This window comes from Dendropsophus ebraccatus, chromosome 13 (assembly GCF_027789765.1).
Source record: "Dendropsophus ebraccatus isolate aDenEbr1 chromosome 13, aDenEbr1.pat, whole genome shotgun sequence".
In the NCBI taxonomy this organism is placed as follows: domain Eukaryota; kingdom Metazoa; phylum Chordata; class Amphibia; order Anura; family Hylidae; genus Dendropsophus; species Dendropsophus ebraccatus.
Window position 1 is genome coordinate 77,980,709 of NC_091466.1, and position 26,615 is coordinate 78,007,323.

The 26,615-nt window shown below is 45.9% G+C and overlaps 1 protein-coding gene across 6 annotated transcripts in view; it reads right to left on the reverse strand.

Moving 5' to 3' along the window:
* The window catches only part of EML5 (EMAP like 5), a 108,888-nt gene that overhangs the window by 60,517 nt on the left and 21,756 nt on the right, over positions 1 to 26,615 (reverse strand). For all 6 annotated transcript variants that reach the window (XM_069951233.1, XM_069951234.1, XM_069951232.1 and 3 more), the window contains 3 exons: positions 15,501 to 15,660; positions 13,284 to 13,382; positions 13,053 to 13,121 (listed from right to left, as the gene is read on the reverse strand). In XM_069951233.1, coding sequence (XP_069807334.1) covers positions 13,053 to 13,121; positions 13,284 to 13,382; positions 15,501 to 15,660 — 328 coding nt within the window. The remainder of the gene's footprint in view (positions 1 to 13,052; positions 13,122 to 13,283; positions 13,383 to 15,500; positions 15,661 to 26,615) is intronic.

Below are 26,615 nucleotides of genomic sequence, written 5' to 3' on the forward strand. Positions count from 1 at the left end.
AGAGCCACATCCAACTGAGTAAGAGCTAAGTGGATTAGAGGCCAGAGAGGCCGCGCACAGCGCAGAGGAGCTGGGCCCGCACTCTGTACAACCTCTTCAATTATAGCAGAATGATGGATGGGGCAACTGGGGCAACTAGAGATATGGGGTGGGGGAAACAAAGAGTTAAAGACCCCCCCATAATACCAGCTACTGAAGTATAAGATGTCATTATATCAGTGATGTCATCCAGAGGGCGGGGCTGTGACTACTTCTCTGTATACATGATATAAAAGGGGTGGGGCTGTGACTACCTCTATATACACATGATATACAGGGGGCGGGGGCTGTGACTACATCTCTATACACATGATAAACAGGGGGCGGGGCTGTGACCACCTCTCTATACACATGATATACAGGGGGCGGGGCTGTGACTACCTCTCTATACACATGATATACAGGGGGCAGGGCTGTGACTACCTCTCTATACACATGATATACAGGGGGCGGGGCTGTGACTACCTCTCTATACACATGATATACAGGGGGTGGGGGCTGTGACTACCTCTCTATACACATGATATACAGGGGGCGGGGCTGTGACTACCTCTCTATACACAGGATATACAGGGGACGGGCTGTGACTACCTCTCTATAGACAAGATATAGAGGTGGCGGGGCTGTGACTACCTCTTTATACACATGACATACAGGGGGTGGGGCTGTGACTACCTCTCTATACACAGGATATACAGGGGACGGGCTGTGACTACCTCTCTATAGACAAGATATAGAGGCGGCGGGGCTGTGACTACCTCTCTATACACAGGATATACAGGGGACGGGGCTGTGACTACCTCTCTATACACAGGATATACAGGGGGCGGGGCTGTGACTACCTCTCTATACACAGGATATACAGGGGACGGGCTGTGACTACCTCTCTATAGACAAGATATAGAGGTGGCGGGGCTGTGACTACCTCTTTATACACATGACATACAGGGGGTGGGGCTGTGACTACCTCTCTATACACAGGATATACAGTGGGCGGGGCTGTGACTACCTCTCTATACACAGGATATACAGGGGACGGGCTGTGACTACCTCTCTATAGACAAGATATAGAGGTGGCGGGGCTGTGACTACCTCTTTATACACATGACATACAGGGGGTGGGGCTGTGACTACCTCTTTATACACATGACATACAGGGGGTGGGGCTGTGACTACCTCTCTATACACAGGATATACAGTGGGCGGGGCTGTGACTACCTCTCTATACACAGGATATACAGGGGACGGGCTGTGACTACCTCTCTATACACATGAAATACAGACTGGTGTCTGCTAGATGACTAGCTGTTACTGTAGAATAAGGTGTGTGGTCTCATGTCATTATACTCTGATAATTCGGGGACAATCCGCACGGTATTGGGACTCCTGATGATTCCATTACTGCAGGTCACCTCCTCCACCCTCTTCAGTATAATAAGGCCCTTGTTCTTTCTTTTATTGAGTCAGTGCCACCTTCTTAAACTTAATGAAAAATCTGGATTGTGAAACACGAAAGCCATTACCAGAGAGCAGCGAGAAGAACGGAGAGTGCGGCCATCACTAATATATTCAGCCTGCGGTATATACTCAGCGGCTCTAACATCCCCAAGGGGTTAAAGGGCATGAAGCTTAATAACTAAAGAAGATATAAAGTCTCATTCTAGGAATATATAACACAAGATTTCGGCCTGATAAAATCTAATGGAAACATTTATTCCAGACACCTATAGAGTCCTCACACAGTCTATATGTGGTAACCCACCACGGGTGTTCCCTGTTTTACACCTATCACAAAAGTTTCTCCTCTAAGTTCAGGGGTGATGAAGGTAGCATTCTCTAATTTCACCACTAGATGTCAGTGTTTATTATATATGCTCTTATAGATTGCACAGCTGAAGCTAACAAAGGGATACTGTTTCTTAAGTATTATGCACTTTTATTGTCCAATGGAGATACTTCTTTCTTTCGGACCTATTCCTCTCCTTCTTTTCTTTGCACACATTCTTTTCCACCACTCACAGGTTCTCTTACATATCCCTGTAAGAAGTAGTCACTTGTTGGAAGGAAGTGTAGCAGCAGTTCTACCCAAATTCTCGTGGGAAGAGGACACACAGCAGACGTCTCTGCTGTAGCCAAGCCAGGGCCTGGCTCTGCCAGGACCCTTCTCCAGGACAAGTGCAGTCTAGTTCAGACACTGTGTTAGGGAGGTGGTGAGACACACGTATATGAAGTGACCAGAGACACTTAGTTTCTTCAGTCTATCCACTATATCCACGATGCAGTGCTAGACACCACAAAGGGAGAAAAATAGGTAATAAACCTAGCCCACGCCGAGAACCACTCTACAAAATGCAGGGCAGTATCCTGATACACAGAGGAACTAGCCTAGATAGAACAAAGCTACCAGAAGGTCTACGTATTCTATCTCGCAGTGCACGTGAAATCAGGACACCCAGGTAACCATGGCTGGGGCTTGTATCACCCAATCAGGACGGGAAGCTCAACACTGTACGGCAGAAGGTGGTCAGACATACCAAACACGGGTACAAGTATCTCTCACTCTCAAGTATTTCTCTTAAGTTCCGGCAGAGCACAAGTGCTACATTGGGCTGGGATTCCCTTGACAAACTCCTCTCCTTTACACTGCTCTACTCTACTCTAAACTCTGCAAGCACTGCTACAACTACCTCTATTGTGTTCCAATCTGTCAAGTATCTCCGTAACACAAACCCAGTTAAAGCACTAAAGTCTGTATCAAGATTATCTATTTGTTGCCATCTATCTATCTATCTATCTATCTATCTATCTATCTATCTATTTTGTATTATTAAGAGACTGCACAGTAAAGCTGTTGTATTTTTTCTCACTGAGACTCGGTCATCCTTTCCTCCGCACCAGCACCCATACACACTAGCCGCACACCTTGGGTTATTTTTCCCCTGTCTGTGGGTGGCAGTACCAATAGTCCAGGTGGGTCAACTGCCACTCAGGACTACTGTGACAGGAGCCCAAGGGACCCATCACAGCCACAGGTCACCGACCATTTCAGGAAGTCAGCCACTCTACAAAACAGGTACCAACATCACACCTGTATGCTGGGCTAGCACTGGTGTCATGACACTACCATCACTGGCCGAACTGTATCATCCCACTGATAACATCACTTCCAATGGTCACCACATATAGACATGTTATAATGGGTCAGTACCAGATATCAGTCAGGATCCACAACTATTCTACCCTATAGTACTGACTGTACTGAACAACACACAGACTGGATGCTGGATGTACTCCACAGACATGCTGCATGTACTCCAAAGCTGCACTCAATAGCTGGTGGGGTCACTGTGTACATACATTACTGATCCTGAGTTACATCCTGTATTATACTCCAGAGCTGCACTCACTATTCTGCTGGTGGGGTCACTGTGTACATACATTACTGATCCTGAGATAGATCCTGTATTATACCCCAGAGCTGCACTCACTATTCTGCTGGAGGAGACTGTGTACATACATTACACTGACTTCTACTACAATGAAGCAATAGAGGAAGTAACAGAGGATATGGCTGTATACTGTCCTCGCACTCTGCACGTCCCGCCATTCTGTAATAGATAGGGGGCGCTCCTGGTGACCCGGTGGGGCGGCGCAGCCTCAGTGTGAATTGTAACAGTTATCTTTTTATAAATAATGAATCTGATGGTATAAATAATTCAGAGTAAACAGGGCAGTGAAAAGTTGCTAAAGTGGTGCTGTCTGTGGAGCCGGCGTCCTGCTGAGGAGGAGGAGGCTGAGGAGGAGGCTGAGGGTCAGGACAGGTAACAGGAGGCACAGAGGGATGAGGCACAGAGCAGCTCCTGATCCAATACATAAGGAAAACAGGAACACCAGAGTTATGTGAGATAAGCTGATCACATGGGGTCCCATAGCTATTAATGGCGGAGGGCAAGGCTGTGCAGTATGGAGGGCAGTGTATTGTACAGTATATAGGACAAGTCTGTGCAGTATGGGGGGCAGTGTATTGTACAGTATATAGAACAAGTCTGTACAGTATGGGGGGAGGGCAGTGTATTATACAGTATATAGGACAAGTCTGTACAGTATGGGGGGGCAGTGTATTGTACAGTATATAGGACAAGTCTGTACAGTATGGAGGGCAGTGTATTGTACAGTATATAGAACAAGTCTGTGCAGTATGGAGAGCAGTGTATTGTACAGTATATAGAACAAGTCTGTACAGTATGGAGGGCAGTGTATTGTACAGTATATAGAACAAGTCTGTACAGTATGGGGGGCAGTGTATTGTACAGTATATAGAACAAGTCTGTACAGTATGGGGGGCAGTGTATTGTACAGTATATAGGACAAGTCTGTGCAGTATGGGGGGGCAGTGTATTGTACAGTATATAGGACTAGTCTGTGCAGTATGGGGGGGCAGTGTATTGTACAGTATATAGGACTAGTCTGTGCAGTATGGAGGGCAGTGTATTGTACAGTATATAGAACAAGTCTGTGCAGTATGGAGAGCAGTGTATTGTACAGTATATAGGACAGGTCTGTGCAGTATGGGGAGGGCAGTGTATTGTACAGTATATAGAACAGGTCTGTGCAGTATGGAGAGCAGTGTATTGTACAGTATATAGGACAAGTCTGTACAGTATGGAGGGCAGTGTATTGTACAGTATATAGGACAGGTCTGTACAGTATGGAGGGCAGTGTATTGTACAGTATATAGGACAAGTCTGTGCAGTATGGAGGGCAGTGTATTGTACAGTATATAGGGCAAGTCTGTACAGTATGGGGGGGGGGCAGTGTATTGTACAGTATATAGGACAAGTCTGTGCAGTATGGAGGGCAGTGTATTGTACAGTATATAGGGCAAGTCTGTACAGTATGGGGGGGGCAGTGTATTGTACAGTATATAGGACAAGTCTGTGCAGTATGGAGGACAGTGTATTGTACAGTATATAGGACAAGTCTGTACAGTATGGGGGGGGGCAGTGTATTGTACAGTATATAGGACAAGTCTGTACAGTATGGAGGGCAGTGTATTGTACAGTATATAGAACAAGTATGTACAGTATGGAGGGCAGTGTATTGTACAGTATATAGAACAAGTCTGTACAGTATGGAGGGCTGTGTATTGTACAGTATATAGAACAAGTCTGTGCAGTATGGAGGGCAGTGTATTGTACAGTATATAGAACAAGTCTGTACAGTATGGAGGGCAGTGTATTGTACAGTATATAGGACACGTCTGTGCAGTATGGGGGGCAGTGTATTGTACAGTATATAGGACAAGTCTGTACAGTATGGGGGGCAGTGTATTGTACAGTATATAGGACAGGTCTATACAGTATGGGGGGGCAGTGTATTGTACAGTATATAGAACAAGTCTGTACAGTATGGGGGGGCAGTGTATTGTACAGTATATAGGACAGGTCTGTACAGTATGGGGGGCAGTGTATTGTACAGTATATAGGACAGGTCTATACAGTATGGGGGGGCAGTGTATTGTACAGTATATAGAACAAGTCTGTACAGTATGGAGGGCAGTGTATTGTACAGTATATAGGACAAGTCTGTATAGTATGGAGGGCAGTGTATTGTACAGTATATAGGACAAGTCTGTACAGTATGGGGGGGCAGTGTATTGTACAGTATATAGGACTAGTCTGTACAGTATGGAGGGCAGTGTATTGTACAGTATATAGAACCAGTCTGTACAGTATGGAGGGCAGTGTATTGTACAGTATATAGGACAAGTCTATACAGTATGGAGGGCAGTGTATTGTACAGTATATAGGACAAGTCTGTACAGTATGGAGAGCAGTGTATTGTACAGTATATAGGACAAGTCTGTACAGTATGGGGGGGCAGTGTATTGTACAGTATATAGGACAAGTCTGTACAGTATGGGGGGCAGTGTATTGTACAGTATATAGGACAAGTCTGTACAGTATGGGGGGCAGTGTATTGTACAGTATATAGGACAAGTCTGTGCAGTATGGAGGGCAGTGTATTGTACAGTATATAGGACAAGTCTGTACAGTATGGAGGGCAGTGTATTGTACAGTATATAGGACAGGTCTGTACAGTATGGAGGGCAGTGTATTGTACAGTATATAGGACAAGTCTGTACAGTATGGAGGGCAGTGTATTGTACAGTATATAGGACAAGTCTGTGCAGTATGGAGGGTAGTGTATTATACAGTATGGAGGGCAGTGTATTGTACAGTATATAGGACAAGTCTGTACAGTATGGAGGGCAGTGTATTGTACAGTATATAGGACAAGTCTGTGCAGTATGGAGGGTAGTGTATTGTACAGTATATAGGACAAGTCTGTGCAGTATGGAGGGTAGTGTATTGTACAGTATATAGGACAAGTCTGTGCAGTATGGAGGGCAGTGTATTGTACAGTATATAGGACAGGTCTGTACAGTATGGAGGGCAGTGTATTGTACAGTATATAGGACAAGTCTGTGCAGTATGGGGGGGCAGTGTATTGTACAGTATACAGGACAAGTCTGGACAGTATGGAGGGCAGTGTATTGTACAGTATATAGGACAGGTCTGTGCAGTATGGAGGGCAGTGTATTGTACTGTATATAGAACAAGTCTGTACAGTATGGAGGGCAGTGTACTGTACAGTATATAGGACAAGTCTGTACAGTATGGGGGCGCAGTGTATTGTACAGTATATAGGACAAGTCTATACAGTATGGAGGGCAGTGTATTGTACAGTATATAGGACAGGTCTGTACAGTATGGAGGGGCAGTGTATTGTACAGTATATAGGACAAGTCTGTACAGTATGGAGGGCAGTGTATTGTACAGTATATAGAACACGTCTGTACAGTATGGAGGGCAGTGTATTGTACAGTATATAGGACAAGTCTGTATAGTATGGGGGGGGGCAGTGTATTGTACTGTATATAGAACAGGTCTGTACAGTATGGGGGGCAGTGTATAGTACAGTATATAGGACAAGTCTGTGCAGTATGGAGGGCAGTGTATTGTACAGTATATAGGACAAGTCTGTACAGTATGGAGGGCAGTGTATTGTACAGTATATAGGACAGGTCTGTATAGTATGGAGGGCAGTGTATTGTACAGTATATAGGACACGTCTGTGCAGTATGGGGGGTAGTGTATTGTACAGTATATAGAACAAGTCTGTACAGTATGGAGGGCAGTGTATTATACAGTATATAGGACAAGTCTGTACAGTATGGGGGGCAGTGTATTGTACAGTATATAGGACAGGTCTGTACAGTATGGAGGGCAGTGTATTGTACAGTATATAGGACAAGTCTGTACAGTATGGGGGGCAGTGTATTGTACAGTATATAGGACAGGTCTGTGCAGTATGGGGGGGCAGTGTATTGTACAGTATATAGGACAAGTCTGTACAGTATGGAGGGCAGTGTATTGTACAGTATATAGAACAGGTCTGTACAGTATGGAGGGGGGGCAGTGTATTGTACATTATATAGGACAAGTCTGTACAGTATGGGGGGCAGTGTATTGTACAGTATATAGGACAAGTCTGTACAGTATGGGGGGGGCAGTGTATTGTACAGTATATAGGACAAGTCTGTACAGTATGGAGGAGGGCAGTGTATTGTACAGTATATAGAACAAGTCTGTACAGTATGGAGGGCAGTGTATTGTACAGTATATAGGACAAGTCTGTACAGTATGGGGGGCAGTGTATTGTACTGTATATAGGACAAGTCTGTACAGTATGGGGGCAGTGTATTGTACAGTATATAGAACAAGTCTATACAGTATGGAGGGCAGTGTATTGTACAGTATATAGAACAAGTCTGTACAGTATGGGGGGCAGTGTATTGTACAGTATATAGAACAAGTCTGTACAGTATGGAGGGCAGTGTATTGTACAGTATATAGGACAGGTCTGTATAGTATGGAGGGCAGTGTATTGTACAGTATATAGGACAAGTCTGTACAGTATGGAGGGCAGTGTATTGTACAGTATATAGGGCAAGTCTGTGCAGTATGGGGGGGGCAGTGTATTGTACAGTATATAGGACAGGTCTGTGCAGTATGGGGGGCAGTGTATTGTACAGTATATAGGACAAGTCTGTGCAGTATGGAGGGCAGTGTATTGTACAGTATATAGGACAAGTCTGTACAGTATGGGGGGGGGCAGTGTATTGTACAGTATATAGGACAAGTCTGTACAGTATGGAGGGCAGTGTATTGTACAGTATATAGGACAAGTCTGTACAGTATGGAGGGCAGTGTATTGTACAGTATATAGGACAAGTCTGTACAGTATGGGAGGGCAGTGTATTGTACAGTATATAGAACAAGTCTGTGCAGTATGGAGGGCAGTGTATTGTACAGTATATAGAACAAGTCTGTACAGTATGGAGGGCTGTGTATTGTACAGTATATAGGACAGGTCTGTATAGTATGGAGGGCAGTGTATTGTACAGTATATAGGACAAGTCTGTACAGTATGGAGGGCAGTGTATTGTACAGTATATAGGGCAAGTCTGTACAGTATGGAGGGCAGTGTATTGTACAGTATATAGGACAAGTCTGTACAGTATGGGGGGGGGCAGTGTATTGTACAGTATATAGGACAAGTCTGTACAGTATGGAGGGCAGTGTATTGTACAGTATATAGGACAAGTCTGTACAGTATGGAGGGCAGTGTATTGTACAGTATATAGGACAAGTCTGTACAGTATGGGAGGGCAGTGTATTGTACAGTATATAGAACAAGTCTGTGCAGTATGGGGGGGGCAGTGTATTGTACAGTATATAGGACAAGTCTGTACAGTATGGAGGGCAGTGTATTGTACAGTATATAGAACAAGTCTGTACAGTATGGAGGGCAGTGTATTGTACAGTATATAGGACAAGTCTGTACAGTATGGAGGGCAGTGTATTGTACAGTATATAGGGCAAGTCTGTACAGTATGGAGGGCAGTGTATTGTACAGTATATAGGACAAGTCTGTACAGTATGGGAAGGCAGTGTATTGTACAGTATATAGAACAAGTCTGTGCAGTATGGAGGGCAGTGTATTGTACAGTATATAGGACAAGTCTGTGCAGTATGGAGAGCAGTGTATTGTACAGTATATAGGACAGGTCTGTGCAGTATGGGGAGGGCAGTGTATTGTACAGTATATAGGACAAGTCTGTGCAGTATGGAGGGTAGTGTATTGTACAGTATATAGGACAAGTCTATACAGTATGGAGGGCAGTGTATTGTACTGTATATAGGACAAGTCTGTACAGTATGGGGGGGCAGTGTATTGTACTGTATATAGGACAAGTCTGTACAGTATGGAGGGTAGTGTATTGTACAGTATATAGGACAAGTCTGTGCAGTATGGAGGGTAGTGTATTGTACAGTATATAGGACAAGTCTATACAGTATGGAGGGCAGTGTATTGTACTGTATATAGGACAAGTCTGTACAGTATGGGGGGGGGCAGTGTATTGTACAGTATATAGGACAAGTCTGTACAGTATGGAGGGCAGTGTATTGTACAGTATATAGGACAAGTCTGTACAGTATGGAGGGCAGTGTATTGTACAGTATATAGGACAAGTCTGTACAGTATGGGAGGGCAGTGTATTGTACAGTATATAGAACAAGTCTGTGCAGTATGGAGGGCAGTGTATTGTACTGTATATAGGACAAGTCTGTGCAGTATGGAGGGCAGTGTATTGTACTGTATATAGGACAGGTCTGTGCAGTATGGGGGGCAGTGTATTGTACTGTATATAGGACAAGTCTGTGCAGTATGGAGGGCAGTGTATTGTACAGTATATAGGACAGGTCTGTACAGTATGGGGGCAGTGTATTGTACAGTATATAGGACAAGTCTGTACAGTATGGAGGGCAGTGTATTGTACAGTATATAGAACAAGTCTGTACGGTATGGGGGGGCAGTGTATTGTACAGTATATAGGACAAGTCTGTACAGTATGGAGGGCAGTGTATTGTACAGTATATAGAACAAGTCTGTACGGTATGGGGGGGCAGTGTATTGTACAGTATATAGAACAAGTCTGTACAGTATGGAGGGCAGTGTATTGTACAGTATATAGGACAAGTCTGTACAGTATGGGGGGGGGCAGTGTATTGTACAGTATATAGGACAAGTCTGTACAGTATGGAGGGCAGTGTATTGTACAGTATATAGGGCAAGTCTGTACAGTATGGAGGGCAGTGTATTGTACAGTATATAGAACAAGTCTGTGCAGTATGGAGGGCAGTGTATTGTACAGTATATAGAACAAGTCTGTGCAGTATGGAGGGCAGTGTATTGTACAGTATATAGAACAAGTCTGTGCAGTATGGAGGGCAGTGTATTGTACAGTATATAGGACAGGTCTGTACAGTATGGGGGCAGTGTATTGTACAGTATATAGGACAAGTCTGTGCAGTATGGAGGGCAGTGTATTGTACAGTATATAGGACAAGTCTGTACAGTATGGGGGGCAGTGTATTGTACAGTATATAGGACAAGTCTGTACAGTATGGAGGGCAGTGTATTGTACAGTATATAGGACAAGTCTGTACAGTATGGAGGGGCAGTGTATTGTACAGTATATAGGACAAGTCTGTGCAGTATGGAGAGCAGTGTATTGTACAGTATATAGGACAGGTCTGTGCAGTATGGGGAGGGCAGTGTATTGTACAGTATATAGGACAAGTCTGTGCAGTATGGAGGGTAGTGTATTGTACAGTATATAGGACAAGTCTATACAGTATGGAGGGCAGTGTATTGTACTGTATATAGGACAAGTCTGTACAGTATGGGGGGGCAGTGTATTGTACTGTATATAGGACAAGTCTGTACAGTATGGAGGGTAGTGTATTGTACAGTATATAGGACAAGTCTGTGCAGTATGGAGGGTAGTGTATTGTACAGTATATAGGACAAGTCTATACAGTATGGAGGGCAGTGTATTGTACTGTATATAGGACAAGTCTGTACAGTATGGGGGGGGGCAGTGTATTGTACAGTATATAGGACAAGTCTGTACAGTATGGAGGGCAGTGTATTGTACAGTATATAGGACAAGTCTGTACAGTATGGAGGGCAGTGTATTGTACAGTATATAGGACAAGTCTGTACAGTATGGGAGGGCAGTGTATTGTACAGTATATAGAACAAGTCTGTGCAGTATGGAGGGCAGTGTATTGTACTGTATATAGGACAAGTCTGTGCAGTATGGAGGGCAGTGTATTGTACTGTATATAGGACAGGTCTGTGCAGTATGGGGGGCAGTGTATTGTACTGTATATAGGACAAGTCTGTGCAGTATGGAGGGCAGTGTATTGTACAGTATATAGGACAGGTCTGTACAGTATGGGGGCAGTGTATTGTACAGTATATAGGACAAGTCTGTACAGTATGGAGGGCAGTGTATTGTACAGTATATAGAACAAGTCTGTACAGTATGGGGGGGCAGTGTATTGTACAGTATATAGGACAAGTCTGTACAGTATGGAGGGCAGTGTATTGTACAGTATATAGGACAAGTCTGTGCAGTATGGGGGGCAGTGTATTGTACAGTATATAGGACAAGTCTGTACAGTATGGAGGGCTGTGTATTGTACAGTATATAGGACAGGTCTGTATAGTATGGAGGGCAGTGTATTGTACAGTATATAGGACAAGTCTGTGCAGTATGGAGGGCAGTGTATTGTACAGTATATAGGACAAGTCTGTACAGTATGGAGGGCAGTGTATTGTACAGTATATAGAACACGTCTGTACAGTATGGAGGGCAGTGTATTGTACAGTATATAGGACAAGTCTGTACAGTATGGAGGGCAGTGTATTGTACAGTATATAGGACAAGTCTGTGCAGTATGGAGGGCAGTGTATTGTACAGTATATAGAACAAGTCTGTACGGTATGGGGGGGCAGTGTATTGTACAGTATATAGAACAAGTCTGTACAGTATGGAGGGCAGTGTATTGTACAGTATATAGGACAAGTCTGTACAGTATGGGGGGGGGCAGTGTATTGTACAGTATATAGGACAAGTCTGTACAGTATGGAGGGCAGTGTATTGTACAGTATATAGAACAAGTCTGTGCAGTATGGAGGGCAGTGTATTGTACAGTATATAGAACAAGTCTGTGCAGTATGGAGGGCAGTGTATTGTACAGTATATAGAACAAGTCTGTGCAGTATGGAGGGCAGTGTATTGTACAGTATATAGGACAGGTCTGTACAGTATGGGGGCAGTGTATTGTACAGTATATAGGACAAGTCTGTGCAGTATGGAGGGCAGTGTATTGTACAGTATATAGGACAAGTCTGTACAGTATGGGGGGCAGTGTATTGTACAGTATATAGGACAAGTCTGTACAGTATGGGGGGGCAGTGTATTGTACAGTATATAGGACAAGTCTGTACAGTATGGAGGGGCAGTGTATTGTACAGTATATAGGACAAGTCTGTGCAGTATGGAGAGCAGTGTATTGTACAGTATATAGGACAGGTCTGTGCAGTATGGGGAGGGCAGTGTATTGTACAGTATATAGGACAAGTCTGTGCAGTATGGAGGGCAGTGTATTGTACAGTATATAGGACAGGTCTGTGCAGTATGGAGGGCAGTGTATTGTACTGTATATAGGACAAGTCTGTACAGTATGGGGGGGCAGTGTATTGTACTGTATATAGGACAAGTCTGTACAGTATGGAGGGTAGTGTATTGTACAGTATATAGGACAAGTCTGTGCAGTATGGAGGGTAGTGTATTGTACAGTATATAGGACAAGTCTATACAGTATGGAGGGCAGTGTATTGTACTGTATATAGGACAGGTCTGTATAGTATGGAGGGCAGTGTATTGTACAGTATATAGGACAAGTCTGTACAGTATGGGGGGGCAGTGTATTGTACAGCAGATGGTGATGGAGATGTATAAATATACACATATATATACGGCAACAGAAAGGATAAGCAAAGAAATCGGGGATGAGTAAGAGAGTCCGGACCTTTATGTGCTTCACTCCGCAGCTGACCAGCTTGTTGGGTTGGTAGAGATCCCACGAGATGTCAAAGATCTGAAAGAAATTGGATATAATTATCTGATGTATAACAGAACACAGTATAATGTACCGGGGGGGGGGGAAGGGGAGTCAGACAGGTGGTCTCCAGTCAGTAGTAACCCCTGCACCCCTCCTTGGGAAACCCCTCTAATAGAATAAAGGGCTCCGGTTCCTCACCCTGTCAGAGTGCCCCGGGGCCATGGACAGCATCTTCCCTTTCCGCCAGTCCCATACACAGATCGTGTTCTTGGAGTCGAGGCCGACAGACACCAGACGCTGCACGCAGAAGAGAAGAGCATGATGGGAAGAGAGAAGAACGTATAGTTACATTCCTGCACCATGAGATTCCACCCATGTAGTATAACAAGCTCCACCTGTACTGTGAGCAGCTCCACCTATACTGTGAGGAGCTCCACCTGTACTGTAAGGAGCTCATGCCTTAATGTGAGGAGCTCCACCTGTACCGTGAGGAGCTCCACCTGTACTGTGAGCAGCTCCACCTGTACTGTGAGGAGCTCCACCTGTACTGTGAGGAGCTCCACCTGTACCGTGAGGAGCTCCACCTGTACTGTGAGCAGCTCCACCAGTACTGTAAGGAGCTCACCCCTTAATGTGAGGAGCTCCACCTGTACCGTGAGCAGCTCCACCTGTACTGTGAGAAACTCCACCTGTACTGTGAGAAACTCCACCTGTACCGTGAGGAGCTCCACCTGTACTGTGAGAAACTCCACCTGTACTGTGAGGAGCTCCACCTGTACTGTGAGGAGCTCCACCTGTACCGTGAGGAGCTCCACCTGTACTGTTAGCAGCTCCACCAGTACTGTAAGGAGCTCACCCCTTAATGTGAGGAGCTCCACCTGTACCGTGAGCAGCTCCACCTGTACTGTGAGCAGCTCCACCTGTACCATGAGCAGCTCCACCTGTACCGTGAGGAGCTCCACCTGTACCGTGAGGAGCTCCACCTGTACCGTGAGAAACTCCACCTGTACTGTGAGAAACTCCACCTGTACTGTGAGAAACTCCACCTGTACCGTGAGGAGCTCCACCTGTACCGTGAGGAGCTCCACCTGTACTGTGAGAAACTCCACCTGTACTGTGAGGAGCTCCACCTGTACTGTGAGAAACTCCACCTGTACTGTGAGAAACTCCACCTGTACTGTGAGAAACTCCACCTGTACTATGAGGAGCTCCACCTGTACCGTGAGGAGCTCGACCTGTACCGTGAGAAACTCCACCTGTACCGTGAGAAACTCCACCTGTACCGTGAGAAACTCCACCTGTACCGTGAGGAGCTCCACCTGTACCGTGAGGAGCTCCACCTGTACTGTGAGAAACTCCACCTGTACTGTGAGAAACTCCACCTGTACTATGAGCAGCTCCACCAGTACCGTGAGGAGCTCCACCTGTACTGTGAGAAACTCCACCTGTACTGTGAGAAACTCCACCTGTACAGTGAGGAGCTCCACCTGTACCGTGAGAAACTCCACCTGTACCGTGAGGAGCTCCACCTGTAGTGTAAGGGTTGCAACATAATGACCTATAGCTGCAACATAATAAGCTATACCTGCCCAATAATGACCTGTACCTGCCCCATAATGACCTATACCTGCCCCATAATGACCTGTACCTGCCCCATAATGACCTATACCTGCCCCATAATGACCTATACCTGCCCCATAATGACCTGTACCTGCCCCATAATGACCTATACCTGCCCCATAATGACCTATACCTGCCCCATAATGACCTGTACCTGCCCCATAATGACCTGCACCTGCCCCATAATGACCTGTACCTGCCCCATAACGATCTATACCTGCCCCATAATGACCTGTACCTGCCCCATAATGACCTATACCTGCCCCATAATGACCTGTACCTGCCCCATAATGATCTATACCTGCCCCATAATGACCTGCACCTGCCCCATAATGATCTATACCTGCCCCATAATGACCTGTACCTGCCCCATAATGACCTATACCTGCCCCATAATGATCTATACCTGCCCCATAATGACCTATACCTGCCCCATAATGATCTATACCTGCCCCATAATGACCTGTACCTGCCCCATAATGACCTGTACCTGCCCCATAATGACCTGTACCTGCCCCATAATGACCTGTACCTGCCCCATAATGACCTATACCTGCCCCATAATAAGCTATACCTGCCCCATAATGACCTATACCTGCCCCATAATAAGCTATACCTGCCCCATAATGACCTATACCTACCCCATAATGACCTGTACCTGCTCCATAATGCTCTATACCTTCCCCATAATGACCTGCACCTAGGTGCTGTAACTCCTCCCACATTCTCTACCATATCTTATAGAGTGTAACATGGCAGGGGAGGCAGCACATTGTACGGCAGACATTTACCCACCTGTCCGTCCACATCAAATGCCAAGCACGCAACCCCGTGAGTGTGAACATCCTTCAGTATGGAGACAGTCTGCACCGAGTAGGAGTCCCACACACAGATATACGGCTCCTTCCCAACTTGCCCAGTAGCCACCAGCAGCCTCTCGGGGTGTAAAGCCAAGCTAGAAGGGAAAACACACCAACTGAGTGACTGATCCAAGACTCAATGAATAATGATTCACCAAGGACCCCTGTAACCCATAACACATTGTACTGCCGGACCCCTGTAACCCACAACACATAATGCTGCCGGACCCCTGTAACTCATAACACATTGTACTGCCGGACCCCTGTAACCCATAACACATAGTACTGTCGGACCCCTGTAACTCATAACACATAGTACTGCCGGACCCCTGTAACCCATAACACATAGTACTGCCGGACCCCTGTAACCCACAACACATAATGCTGCCGGACCCCTGTAACTCATAACACATAGTACTGTCGGACCCCTGTAACCCATAACACATAGTACTGCCGGACCCCTGTAACTCATAACACATAGTACTGCCGGACCCCTGTAACCCATAACACATAGTGCTGCCGGACCCCTGTAACCCATAACACATAGTGCTGCCGGACCCCTGTAACCCATAACACATAGTACTGTCGGACCCCTGTAACCCATAACACATAATGCTACTGGACCCCTGTAACTCATAACACAGTGCTACCAGACCCCTGTAACTCATAACACATAGTACTGCCGGACCCCTGTAACCCACAACCCATAGTGCTGCCGGACCCCTGTAACCCATAACACATAATGCTACTGGACCCCTGTAACTCATAACACATAGTGCTGCCAGACACCACACTCACCACTGATAGCAGAATCCTGCTCTAATAACATCCAAAGCTCCTGCTGCTTCAGTGTCTGCCGGCCATGATCTAGTGTGCTACATTGTAATTACAGTGTATAGCACCTAATGTGATGTCATCATAAAGAGCGGAGCATGACGCTTACACCTATCCATCATCATCCGCAGGAACGGCCGCCAACATCTCCCTGCATACCAGACTCTCCACTGGTGTCAGAAAGTCTTCCACTACTTATCAGCTGCTGTATGTCCTGCAGGAAGTGGTGTATTCTCTCCAGTCTGACACAGTGATCTCTGCTGCCACCTCTGTCCATGTCAGGAACTGTCCAGAGCAGGAGAGGTTTTCTATGGGGATTTGCTGCTGCTCTGGACAGTTCCTGACATGGACAGAGGTGGCAGCAGAGAGCACTGTGTCAGACTGGAGAGAATACACCACTTCTTGCAGGGCATACAGAAACTGATAAGTACTGGAAGACTGGAGATTCTTTAATAGAAGTCATGTACAAATCTCTATAACTTTCAGCTACCGGTGGATTTAAGAACTATTTTTTCTCTCCGGAGAACCCCTTTAATGGTCTGACAATAGACACATTAGCAATGTATTACTGCAGGTTACTTCTTTGGAGGCTCTTGACATCTAGACTGAATTATAGCAACAGAGAACAGAAGATACGGAGGAATCGGGCAGAATCCAGAGTGTCCGAAACGGAGAACAACAATTGGCAGAAGAGAAGACACAACAATTGGCAGAAGAGAAGACACAACAATGGGCAGAACAGAAGAACTGACTGCAGTCTAGACCATACAAGAACTGGAGGACAGTACAGATATGGCATTCTAGAACATACAGGAGACCTGGAAGAAGGCATAGGTACAGCATTCTAGGAACACACAGGAATATTATCCAGCACTGGCGGAGAGTCGGCATACAGCATTATAGAACATAAGCAAGACCTGATCGAGAACACAATATCCAGCAGCCTAGACCATATATAACACCTGGAGGAGAGCGGACATACAGCATTAGAGAACATATGTAAGAACAGATCAAGAACACAATGTCCAGCAGTCTAGAACACAAACGTAACCTCAAGGAGTGCAGACGTATAGCATTGTAGAACACACATGGACCTGGAGGAGAGCACAATCTTAAGCAGTCTAGAACAAATACAAGAGGACAGTACACAGATAGCTTTCCAGAACAGAAAAGGCAGCAGAATCCAACATTCTAGAACATACACAATGGCCTAGAAGCCAGCATGTGATGCATTCTAGAAGCTCTAAAGACGCGTGTAATAGTCCGCACTGTAGAACCTACAGATGAACTCATGGAAGGGAGATATACAGAAGTCTAAGACGCAGAGGTCTAGAGTCTACACAAGGCCTAGTAGATAGGACTTCAGCGCTCCAGAACACACACAATGAACTGGGGGGCAGAGTATGCACAGCAATCTAGAACACGCACGAGATCTAGAGGAGAAAGAAACAACCAACATCCTAGAAGGTACAAGAGGACTGCAGAAGAGCATATAGACAGCACTCTAGAACACACACAATGACCTGGAACAGAGAGAGAACGTATACTCCAGACCAGGAGACAGTAACCAGAATAGTGAGAGATGGAGGAGCGGAGGAAGTGATGAGTGATGAGTGATCCCATCATGTTATTCACAGAGCCGACACATCAGCCGTAAGGGGCCCAGGAAGAGTCACTTATTACTATGGGTGATACAAAGCAACAGACCCTCAGCTGCAGTAAAGTGGAACCGGACGCACAGCATCTCTCCACCATCTCACATCACATCAAAAAAGAGCCGCCAACCATGGTTATTGGCAGAGACCCTTCCCCGACCTGTCATGTCTGATCAGCGGCCGCCATAAGAAGAATGGCTCCTGGGAGAATGTGCTCCCCCCTCATACCGCCCGGCCGGGTCCTCCCAGTCCCTCAAACCTGGTGCGGTCATCAAAAGGACATCACTCATATACCAGTCCCATACCAGTGAGGGATCAGTGCCAACAGGTGACCATAACACTCAGGGTTCCTGGGTCACATCACCCAACTGCACCAGGATCTACAGTACATAGAGATGGATGTCTGGTAGTGTTACACTAATGCACATCCAGCATGACATCATAGCCTCAGTGATGTCACTGCTGACCTCTAGTGATGGATAGGCTGTATTCTCAGTGATGTCACCGCTGATCTCTAGTGATGGATAGGCTGTATTCTCAGTGATGTCACCGCTGATCTCTAGTGATGGATAGGCTGTATTCTCAGTGATGTCACCGCTGATCTCTAGTGATGGATAGGCTGTATTCTCAGTGATGTCACCGCTGATCTCTAGTGATGGATAGGCTGTATTCTCAGTGATGTCACCGCTGATCTCTAGTGATGGATAGGCTGTATTCTCAGTGATGTCACCACTGATCTCTAGTGATGGATAGGCTGTATTCTCAGTGATGTCACCACTGATCTCTAGTGATGGATAGGCTGTATTCTCAGTGATGTCACCGCTGATCTCTAGTGATGGATAGGCTGTAGTCTCAGTGATGTCACCGCTGATCTCTGGTGATGGACAGGCTGTATTCTCAGTGATGTCACCGCTGATCTCTAGTGATGGATAGGCTGTATTCTCAGTGATGTCACCTCTGATCTCTAGTGATGGATAGGCTGTATTCTCAGTGATGTCACCGCTGATCTCTGGTGATGGATAGGCTGTATTCTCAGTGATGTCACCGCTGATCTCTAGTGATGGATAGGCTGTATTCTCAGTGATGTCACCGCTGATCTCTAGTGATGGACAGGCTGTATTCTCAGTGATGTCACCGCTGATCTCTGGTGATGGATAGGCTGTATTCTCAGTGATGTCACCGCTGATCTCTAGTGATGGATAGGCTGTATTCTCAGTGATGTCACCGCTGATCTCTAGTGATGGACAGGCTGTACTGCATTGACTACTGTATAATAATAATCACATTCCTGGTGTTATAGTCAGTGGAGCATATAATGACGGATAACAGGCTCAGTACCAGTATAGTAAATGTGTAATTCCGTCTGGCCCTCACCCAGCATTAACCCTCGCACTGCTCATCCCTCCCTGGCTACGAGTCACCTTGCCTGCTCTTGCTTAGGGATTAGAGGAGAAGGATTAATATGGGTAAAAGAGTCAGTAGAAGGTTTAGGAGTCTCTGCGCAGCGCAACACTAATCCCCTCACACTGCCAGAGCGACTGCACGAAGCGGAGCGGCCACCGCCACAGTCTCTGCAGCTTCCGGGACAATTACTGAACGTCTCCTGGGGAGAGCAGCGGGACCAAGACAATATCCAGCGGCGCAGAGCCGACTACTCCACTACTATATACATGCTGCACAGTACAACTCCTCCTGACATTGTCCTTACCTACTGTATATATATACTGATGATTATATCCAGCATACAGGACAGGAGAAGTGGTACTGTGCACCGTATATATATATATATATATATATATATATATATATATATATATATACTGAGGATTACACCCAGCATACAGGACAGGAGAAGTGGTACTGTGCACTGTATATATATATATATATATACTGAGGATTACACCCAGCATACAGGACAGGAGAAGTGGTACTGTGCACAGTGTGTGTATATATATATATATATATATATATATATATATATATATATATATATACACTGAGGATTACACCCAGCATACAGGACAGGAGAAGTGGTACTGTGCACTGTATATATATATATATATATATATATATATATATATATATATATATATACTGAGGATTACACCCAGCATACAGGACAGGAGAAGTGGTACTGTGCACTGTATATATATATATATACTGAGGATTACACCCAGCATACAGGACATGAGAAGTGGTACTGTGCACTGTATATATATATATACTGAGGATTACACCCAGCATACAGGACATGAGAAGTGGTACTGTGCACTGTATATATATATATACACTGAGGATTACACCCAGTATACAGGACATGAGAAGTGGTACTGTGCACTGTATATATATATATATATATATATATATATATATATATATATATATACACTGAGGATTACACCCAGCATACAGGACAGGAGAAGTGGTACTGTGCACTGTATATATATATATACTGAGGATTACACCCAGCATACAGGACATGAGAAGTGGTACTGTGCACTGTATATATATATATATATATATATATATATATATATATATATATACACACTGAGGATTACACCCAGCATACAGGACAGGAGAAGTGGTACTGTGCACTGTATATATATATATACTGAGGATTACACCCAGCATACAGGACATGAGAAGTGGTACTGTGCACTGTATATATATATATACTGAGGATTACACCCAGCATACAGGACATGAGAAGTGGTACTGTGAACTGTATATATATATATATATATATATATATATATATATATATATATATATATATATATACACTGAGGATTACACCCAGCATACAGGACAGGAGAAGTGGTACTGTGCACTGTATATATATATATATATATATATATACTGAGGATTACACCCAGCATACAGGACCGGAGAAGTGGTACTGTGCACTGTATATATATACTGAGGATTACACCCAGCATACAGGACAGGAGAAGTGGTACTGTGCACTGTATATATATACTGAGGATTACACCCAGCATACAGGACAGGAGAAGTGGTACTGTGCACTGTGTATATATATATACTGAGGATTACACCCGGCATACAGGACAGGAGAAGTGGTATTGTGCACTGTATATATATACTGAGGATTACACCCAGCATACAGGACAGGAGAAGTGGTACTGTGCACTGTATATATATACTGAGGATAACACCCAACATACAGGACAGGAGAAGTGGTATTGTGCACTGTATATATATACTGAGGATTACACCCAGCATACAGGACAGGAGAAGTGGTACTGTGCACTGTATATATATACTGAGGATTACACCCAGCATACAGGACAGGAGAAGTGGTACTGTGCACTGTATATATATATATATATATATATATATATATACACACTGAGGATTACACCCAGCATACAGGACAGGAGAAGTGGTACTGTGCACTGTATATATATACTGAGGATTACACCCAGCACACAGGACAGGAGAAGTGGTACTGTGCACTGTATATATATACTGAGGATTACACCCAGCACACAGGACAGGAGAAGTGGTACTGTGCACTGTATATATATACTGAGGATTACACCCAGCATACAGGACCGGAGAAGTGGTACTGTGCACTGTATATATATACTGAGGATTCCACCCAGCATACAGGACAGGAGAAGTGGTACTGTGCACTGTATATATATACTGAGGATTACACCCAGCACACAGGACAGGAGAAGTGGTACTGTGCACTGTATATATATACAGATTAGAGCAGAAACTGAGGAACAGCAGCTTGGCAGATAGTATCACACATGATAGGCTTAGATACAGCTGCTCAGCAGTCACTATCAAACGACTGGCTTAGATACAGCAGCTTAGTAGTCAGTATCACACATGACAGGCTTAGATACAGCAGCTCAGCAGTCAGTATCACACATGACAGGCTTAGATACACCACCTCAGCAGTCACTATCAAAGGACTGGCTAATGGTGCGTTTACACAGACAGATTTATCTGACAGATCTTTAAAGCCAAAACCAGGAACAGACTAGAAACAGAGATCAGGTCATAAAGGAAAGACTGGGATCTATCCTCTTTTTAAATCCATTCCTGGTTTTGGCCTCCAAAATCTGTCAGATAAATCTTTCAGTGTAAACGCACCCTTAGATACAGCAGCTTAGTAGTCAGTATCACACATGACAGGCTTAGATACAGCAGCTCAGCAGTCAGTATCACACAAGATAAGATTAGATACAGCAGCTCAGCAGTCACTATCACACGACTGGCTTAGATACAGCAGCTCAGCAGTCAGTATCACACATGACAGGTTTAGATACAGCCGCTCAGCAGACAGTATCACACATGATCGGCTTAGATACATCAGCTCAGCATTGTTCCTGGAGGCTATGCTCACAGCTGGTCTCCTGTTACATTGTATCAGTTGTGCAGTGCTGGATGCTGTACCCAGGAGCTCTAGGACAAGGCCTGTACACCCGTCTGACCATCCTAATCCCTGCAGTGTCACCCGTATAATCCCTGAATCAGCATGTAATGGAGGCGCCAGCCGGGATCAGCGGGTGAGGAAATGTAGTAGGATGTGGAGATTAAGACGAGTGCGGATCACCATGTGTCTGGCGGGGGACCCGATCCAAAGCAGGCGCGATATCATCACCAGGACATGGAGGCCACTATGGACACTGCCTCCCAACCTGCCACTCTCCAGCTGCTGCCAAAGCCTCTCAGGGCATGCTGGGAGTTGTAGTTCTGACATAGCTGGAGATCCTCAGGTTGGGGGGTTATGCACTGAGGTATCTTGGGGCATGCTGGGAGTTATAGTTCTGAAATAGCTGGAGAGACTTAGGTGGGGGAATTTTGCTCTGAAGTATTTTGGGGCATGCTGGGAGTTGTGGTTTTACAGCAGCTGAAAAAAGTATAGGTTTGATGGACTGTTCCTTTAAGGACTGACACCTCATGTAAGAGACTTTGTTGGGCTCCTCCACATGGGTCATGTTCTTCTGAGGACCCTAAGATGAAGCTGATAGAGGGGAGACGCTGCTGCCCCCCGCCTGCTGTGGTGATGGGGGATGTCAGGTCCTATTACCGGATTACACCATGGAGGCGGGCAGGGGGACCATCTGCTATGCCGCCACCGCCACCAAATCCCTAGGAGTCTGTCATGTGACCGCTGTCATAGGTAATCTATACAAAAAGCAGCAACTTCAGGCAGTAAGGTGTGAACAGAGGTCTATACACTGCTAAATGTATGATGGGGATAAAGGAAGACGCCATGTAAATTGATATGGCTGGAGCCAGGCTTGACCGGCAAAAAGGGACAAGACCCCCATACACCAGGAGCGGCTGCTATCCCAGTCACACCTCATGTCCTGAAGTTGCAGCTGGGGTCTCTGTTCAGAATCAGTCTCCTTCCCCCTCTGGCAGCTGACAGTATAATCCTTCTCAGCTGTACCGCCATCTAGTGCACAGACTCTGCTCCTGCCCTGACAAAGAAACTATCACTACTGGATCCAGATACCTGTATTGAGCATCTGTGTCCTCCAGCACTCAGCACATTAGATGGACAGTGACTGAGCATGTGTGTCCTCCAGCACTCAGCACATTAGGTGGATGGGGGCAGTGACTGAGCATGTGTGTCCTCCAGCACTTAGCACATTAGGTGGATGGGGGCAGTGACTGAGCATGTGTGTCCTCCAGCACTCAGCACATTAGGTGGAGGGGATAGTGACTGAGCATGTGTGTCCCCCAGCACATTAGGTGGAGGGGACAGTGACTGAGCATGTGTGTCCTCCAGCACTCAGCACATTAGGTGGAGGGGACAGTGACTGAGCATGTGTGTCCTCCAGCACTCAGCACATTAGATGGAGGGGACAGTGACTGAGCATGTGTGTCCTCCAGCACTCAGCACATTAGATGGAGGGATAGTGACTAAGCATATGTGTCCTCCAGCACTCAGCACATTAGATGGAGGGATAGTGACTAAGCATGTGTGTCCTCCAGCACTCAGCACATTAGATGGATGGGAGCACTGACTGAGCATGTGTGTCCTCCAGCACTCAGCACATTAGGTGGATGGGAGCAGTGACTGAGCATGTGTGACCTCTAGCACTCAGCACATTAGATGGAGGGGCAGTGACTGAGCATGTGTGTCCTCCAGCACTCAGCACATCAGGTGGAGGGGCAGTGACTGAGCATGTGTGTCCTCCAGCACTCAGCACATTAGGTGGAGGGGCAGTGACTGAGTATGTGTGTCCTCCAGCACTCAGCACATTAGATGGAGGGGATAGTGACTGGGCATGTGTGTCCTCCAGCACTCAGCACATTAGGTGGAGGGGCAGTGACTGAGCATGTGTGTCCTCCAGCACTCAGCACATTAGGTGTAGGGGAAAGTGACTGAGCATGTGTGTCCTCCAGCACTCAGCACATTAGGTGGATGGGGACAGTGACTGAGCATGTGTGTCCTCCAGCACTCAGCACATTAGGTGGACAGTGACTGAGCATGTGTGTCCTCCAGCACTCAGCACATTAGGTGTAGGGGAAAGTGACTGAGCATGTGTGTCCTCCAGCACTCAGCACATTAGGTGGATGGGGACAGTGACTGAGCATGTGTGTCTTCCAGCACTCAGCACATTAGGTGTAGGGGACAGTGACTGAGCATGTGTGTCCTCCAGCACTCAGCACATTAGGTGTAGGGGAAAGTGACTGAGCATGTGTGTCCTCCAGCACTCAGCACATTAGGTGGAGGGGGCAGTGACTGAGCATGTGTGTCCTCCAGCACTCAGCACATTAGGTGGATGGGGACAGTGACTGAGCATGTGTGTCCTCCAGCACTCAGCACATTAGGTGGATGGGGACAGTGACTGAGCATGTGTGTCCTCCAGCACTCTTTACTAAGTCATTTATTACAGCATATAAATGGTGAATACTGTATTGCACTTTTTATGGTCCATACAATGAATATGACAATCATTGATGAGAAATCCTATTTATAGGGACCTCACATACAATAGTAAGACAATATGAGATTGCTAATCCTGTGGGCAGACATCACATAACCCTGTATTACAGCCCCAAACAGCAATCAATAGACAGTGTTAGCGTACGAACACACACGGCTTATACGCTGCGTATTTACTGCTGCGATACACAGCAGATACGCAGCAGATTAGATCTAAATAACTGAACACAGTATCAAATCTGCTGCGTATCTGCTCTGTGTGTTTGTACCCTTAGGGTACAAACCCACACACCGTATACGCAGCAGATACGCAACAAATACGCAGCAGATTTGATGGTTTAGATTTGATGCTGTGTTCAGTTATTTAGATCTAATCTGCTGCGTATTTGTTGCGTATTTGCTGCGTATTTGCTGCGTATCGCAGCAGTAAATACGCTGCATATACGGTGTGTGGGTTTATACCCTTATAGTGAGATCAGGTGACTCCATATCCTGGCTGACCTGAGCCTCAGAGGGTCACAGCTTCTGATCCGTGCTGCTTGGCGTGTCTGCACTGTCCATCTATACAGGAGTCTATACAGGGGTCTATGCAGGGGTCCAGAAATAATCAAGAATGTTCCCAATCACTGACAGCAAGCAGAGATCTGGAAGAGGTAACTGATAATAAGTTTACTAAAAAGTTACATATTACATCCATAGGGGTCATGGACTGGCTGACCCCTTAGATACTACTCCAAACACATGTCTGAGATGGCTTGGGGTGTGGGTATGAGGGGCGGGGGAGGGGGTGCTGGTTACTGACTTATGAATGAAGGATGATGGGAAGTGTCTCAGATCTAATAATAGCAGGAAACAGATTGTGCCATGAAAAGTCATTAATTTTAATAGCAGCAGCTACAGATGGTGGAAGATCTGGGCAGGGGGATCCAGGACCGGGGGATCTGGGGCGATATTGTGCACCTCAAAATTGGTGTTTGCCACAATGGAAATAAAGCCCCTGCACCCCCTGGAGATCCATGTAATGCAGTGTTACCCAATGCCTGGCTGAAGGCGTCAGGGTAAGCTGGGAGTAGTAGTTCTGCATCATCAGCTAGAGAACCACCATCTTAGGCATGGGATACACCAGTGGGGTTTATTGAAGGAGTGCTGAGGGTTTAGGAATAGGATGCCCTGTGGGTTGCACTGAAGACTATCAGGGCATGCTGGGGGTTGTAGTTTTAAAGAGCCCCAGCTGGAGGAACACCAGGTAATGCAGAGCAATCACCCCCTCTCCTTTACCTGTGGAGAAGATGACAATGAAGAGAGGCATTCAGCCAGTTCTGTGCCCCCTGTTTGAGTGACATCTACTGCTGCCCCCCCCCACTATCCGACTTATCACAGACATTGACTGCATTATACAAAGCAGAGCGCACCAACCTGACGCTTCAGAACTACAACCCCCAGCATGCCTGCCACCAGCTGACTGGACTTTTTGCACTTACAATGTTAATGTATGGGGTCAGCGCAGTGAGGAAGAAACTCCCCACCCCCCTGGTGCCGTGCCACTCTATGGGGGCCAGAAATGACTATGACCCAGCTAGATAGAGACCAATCCCTGGTGTCAGGTTCCTGTATCATA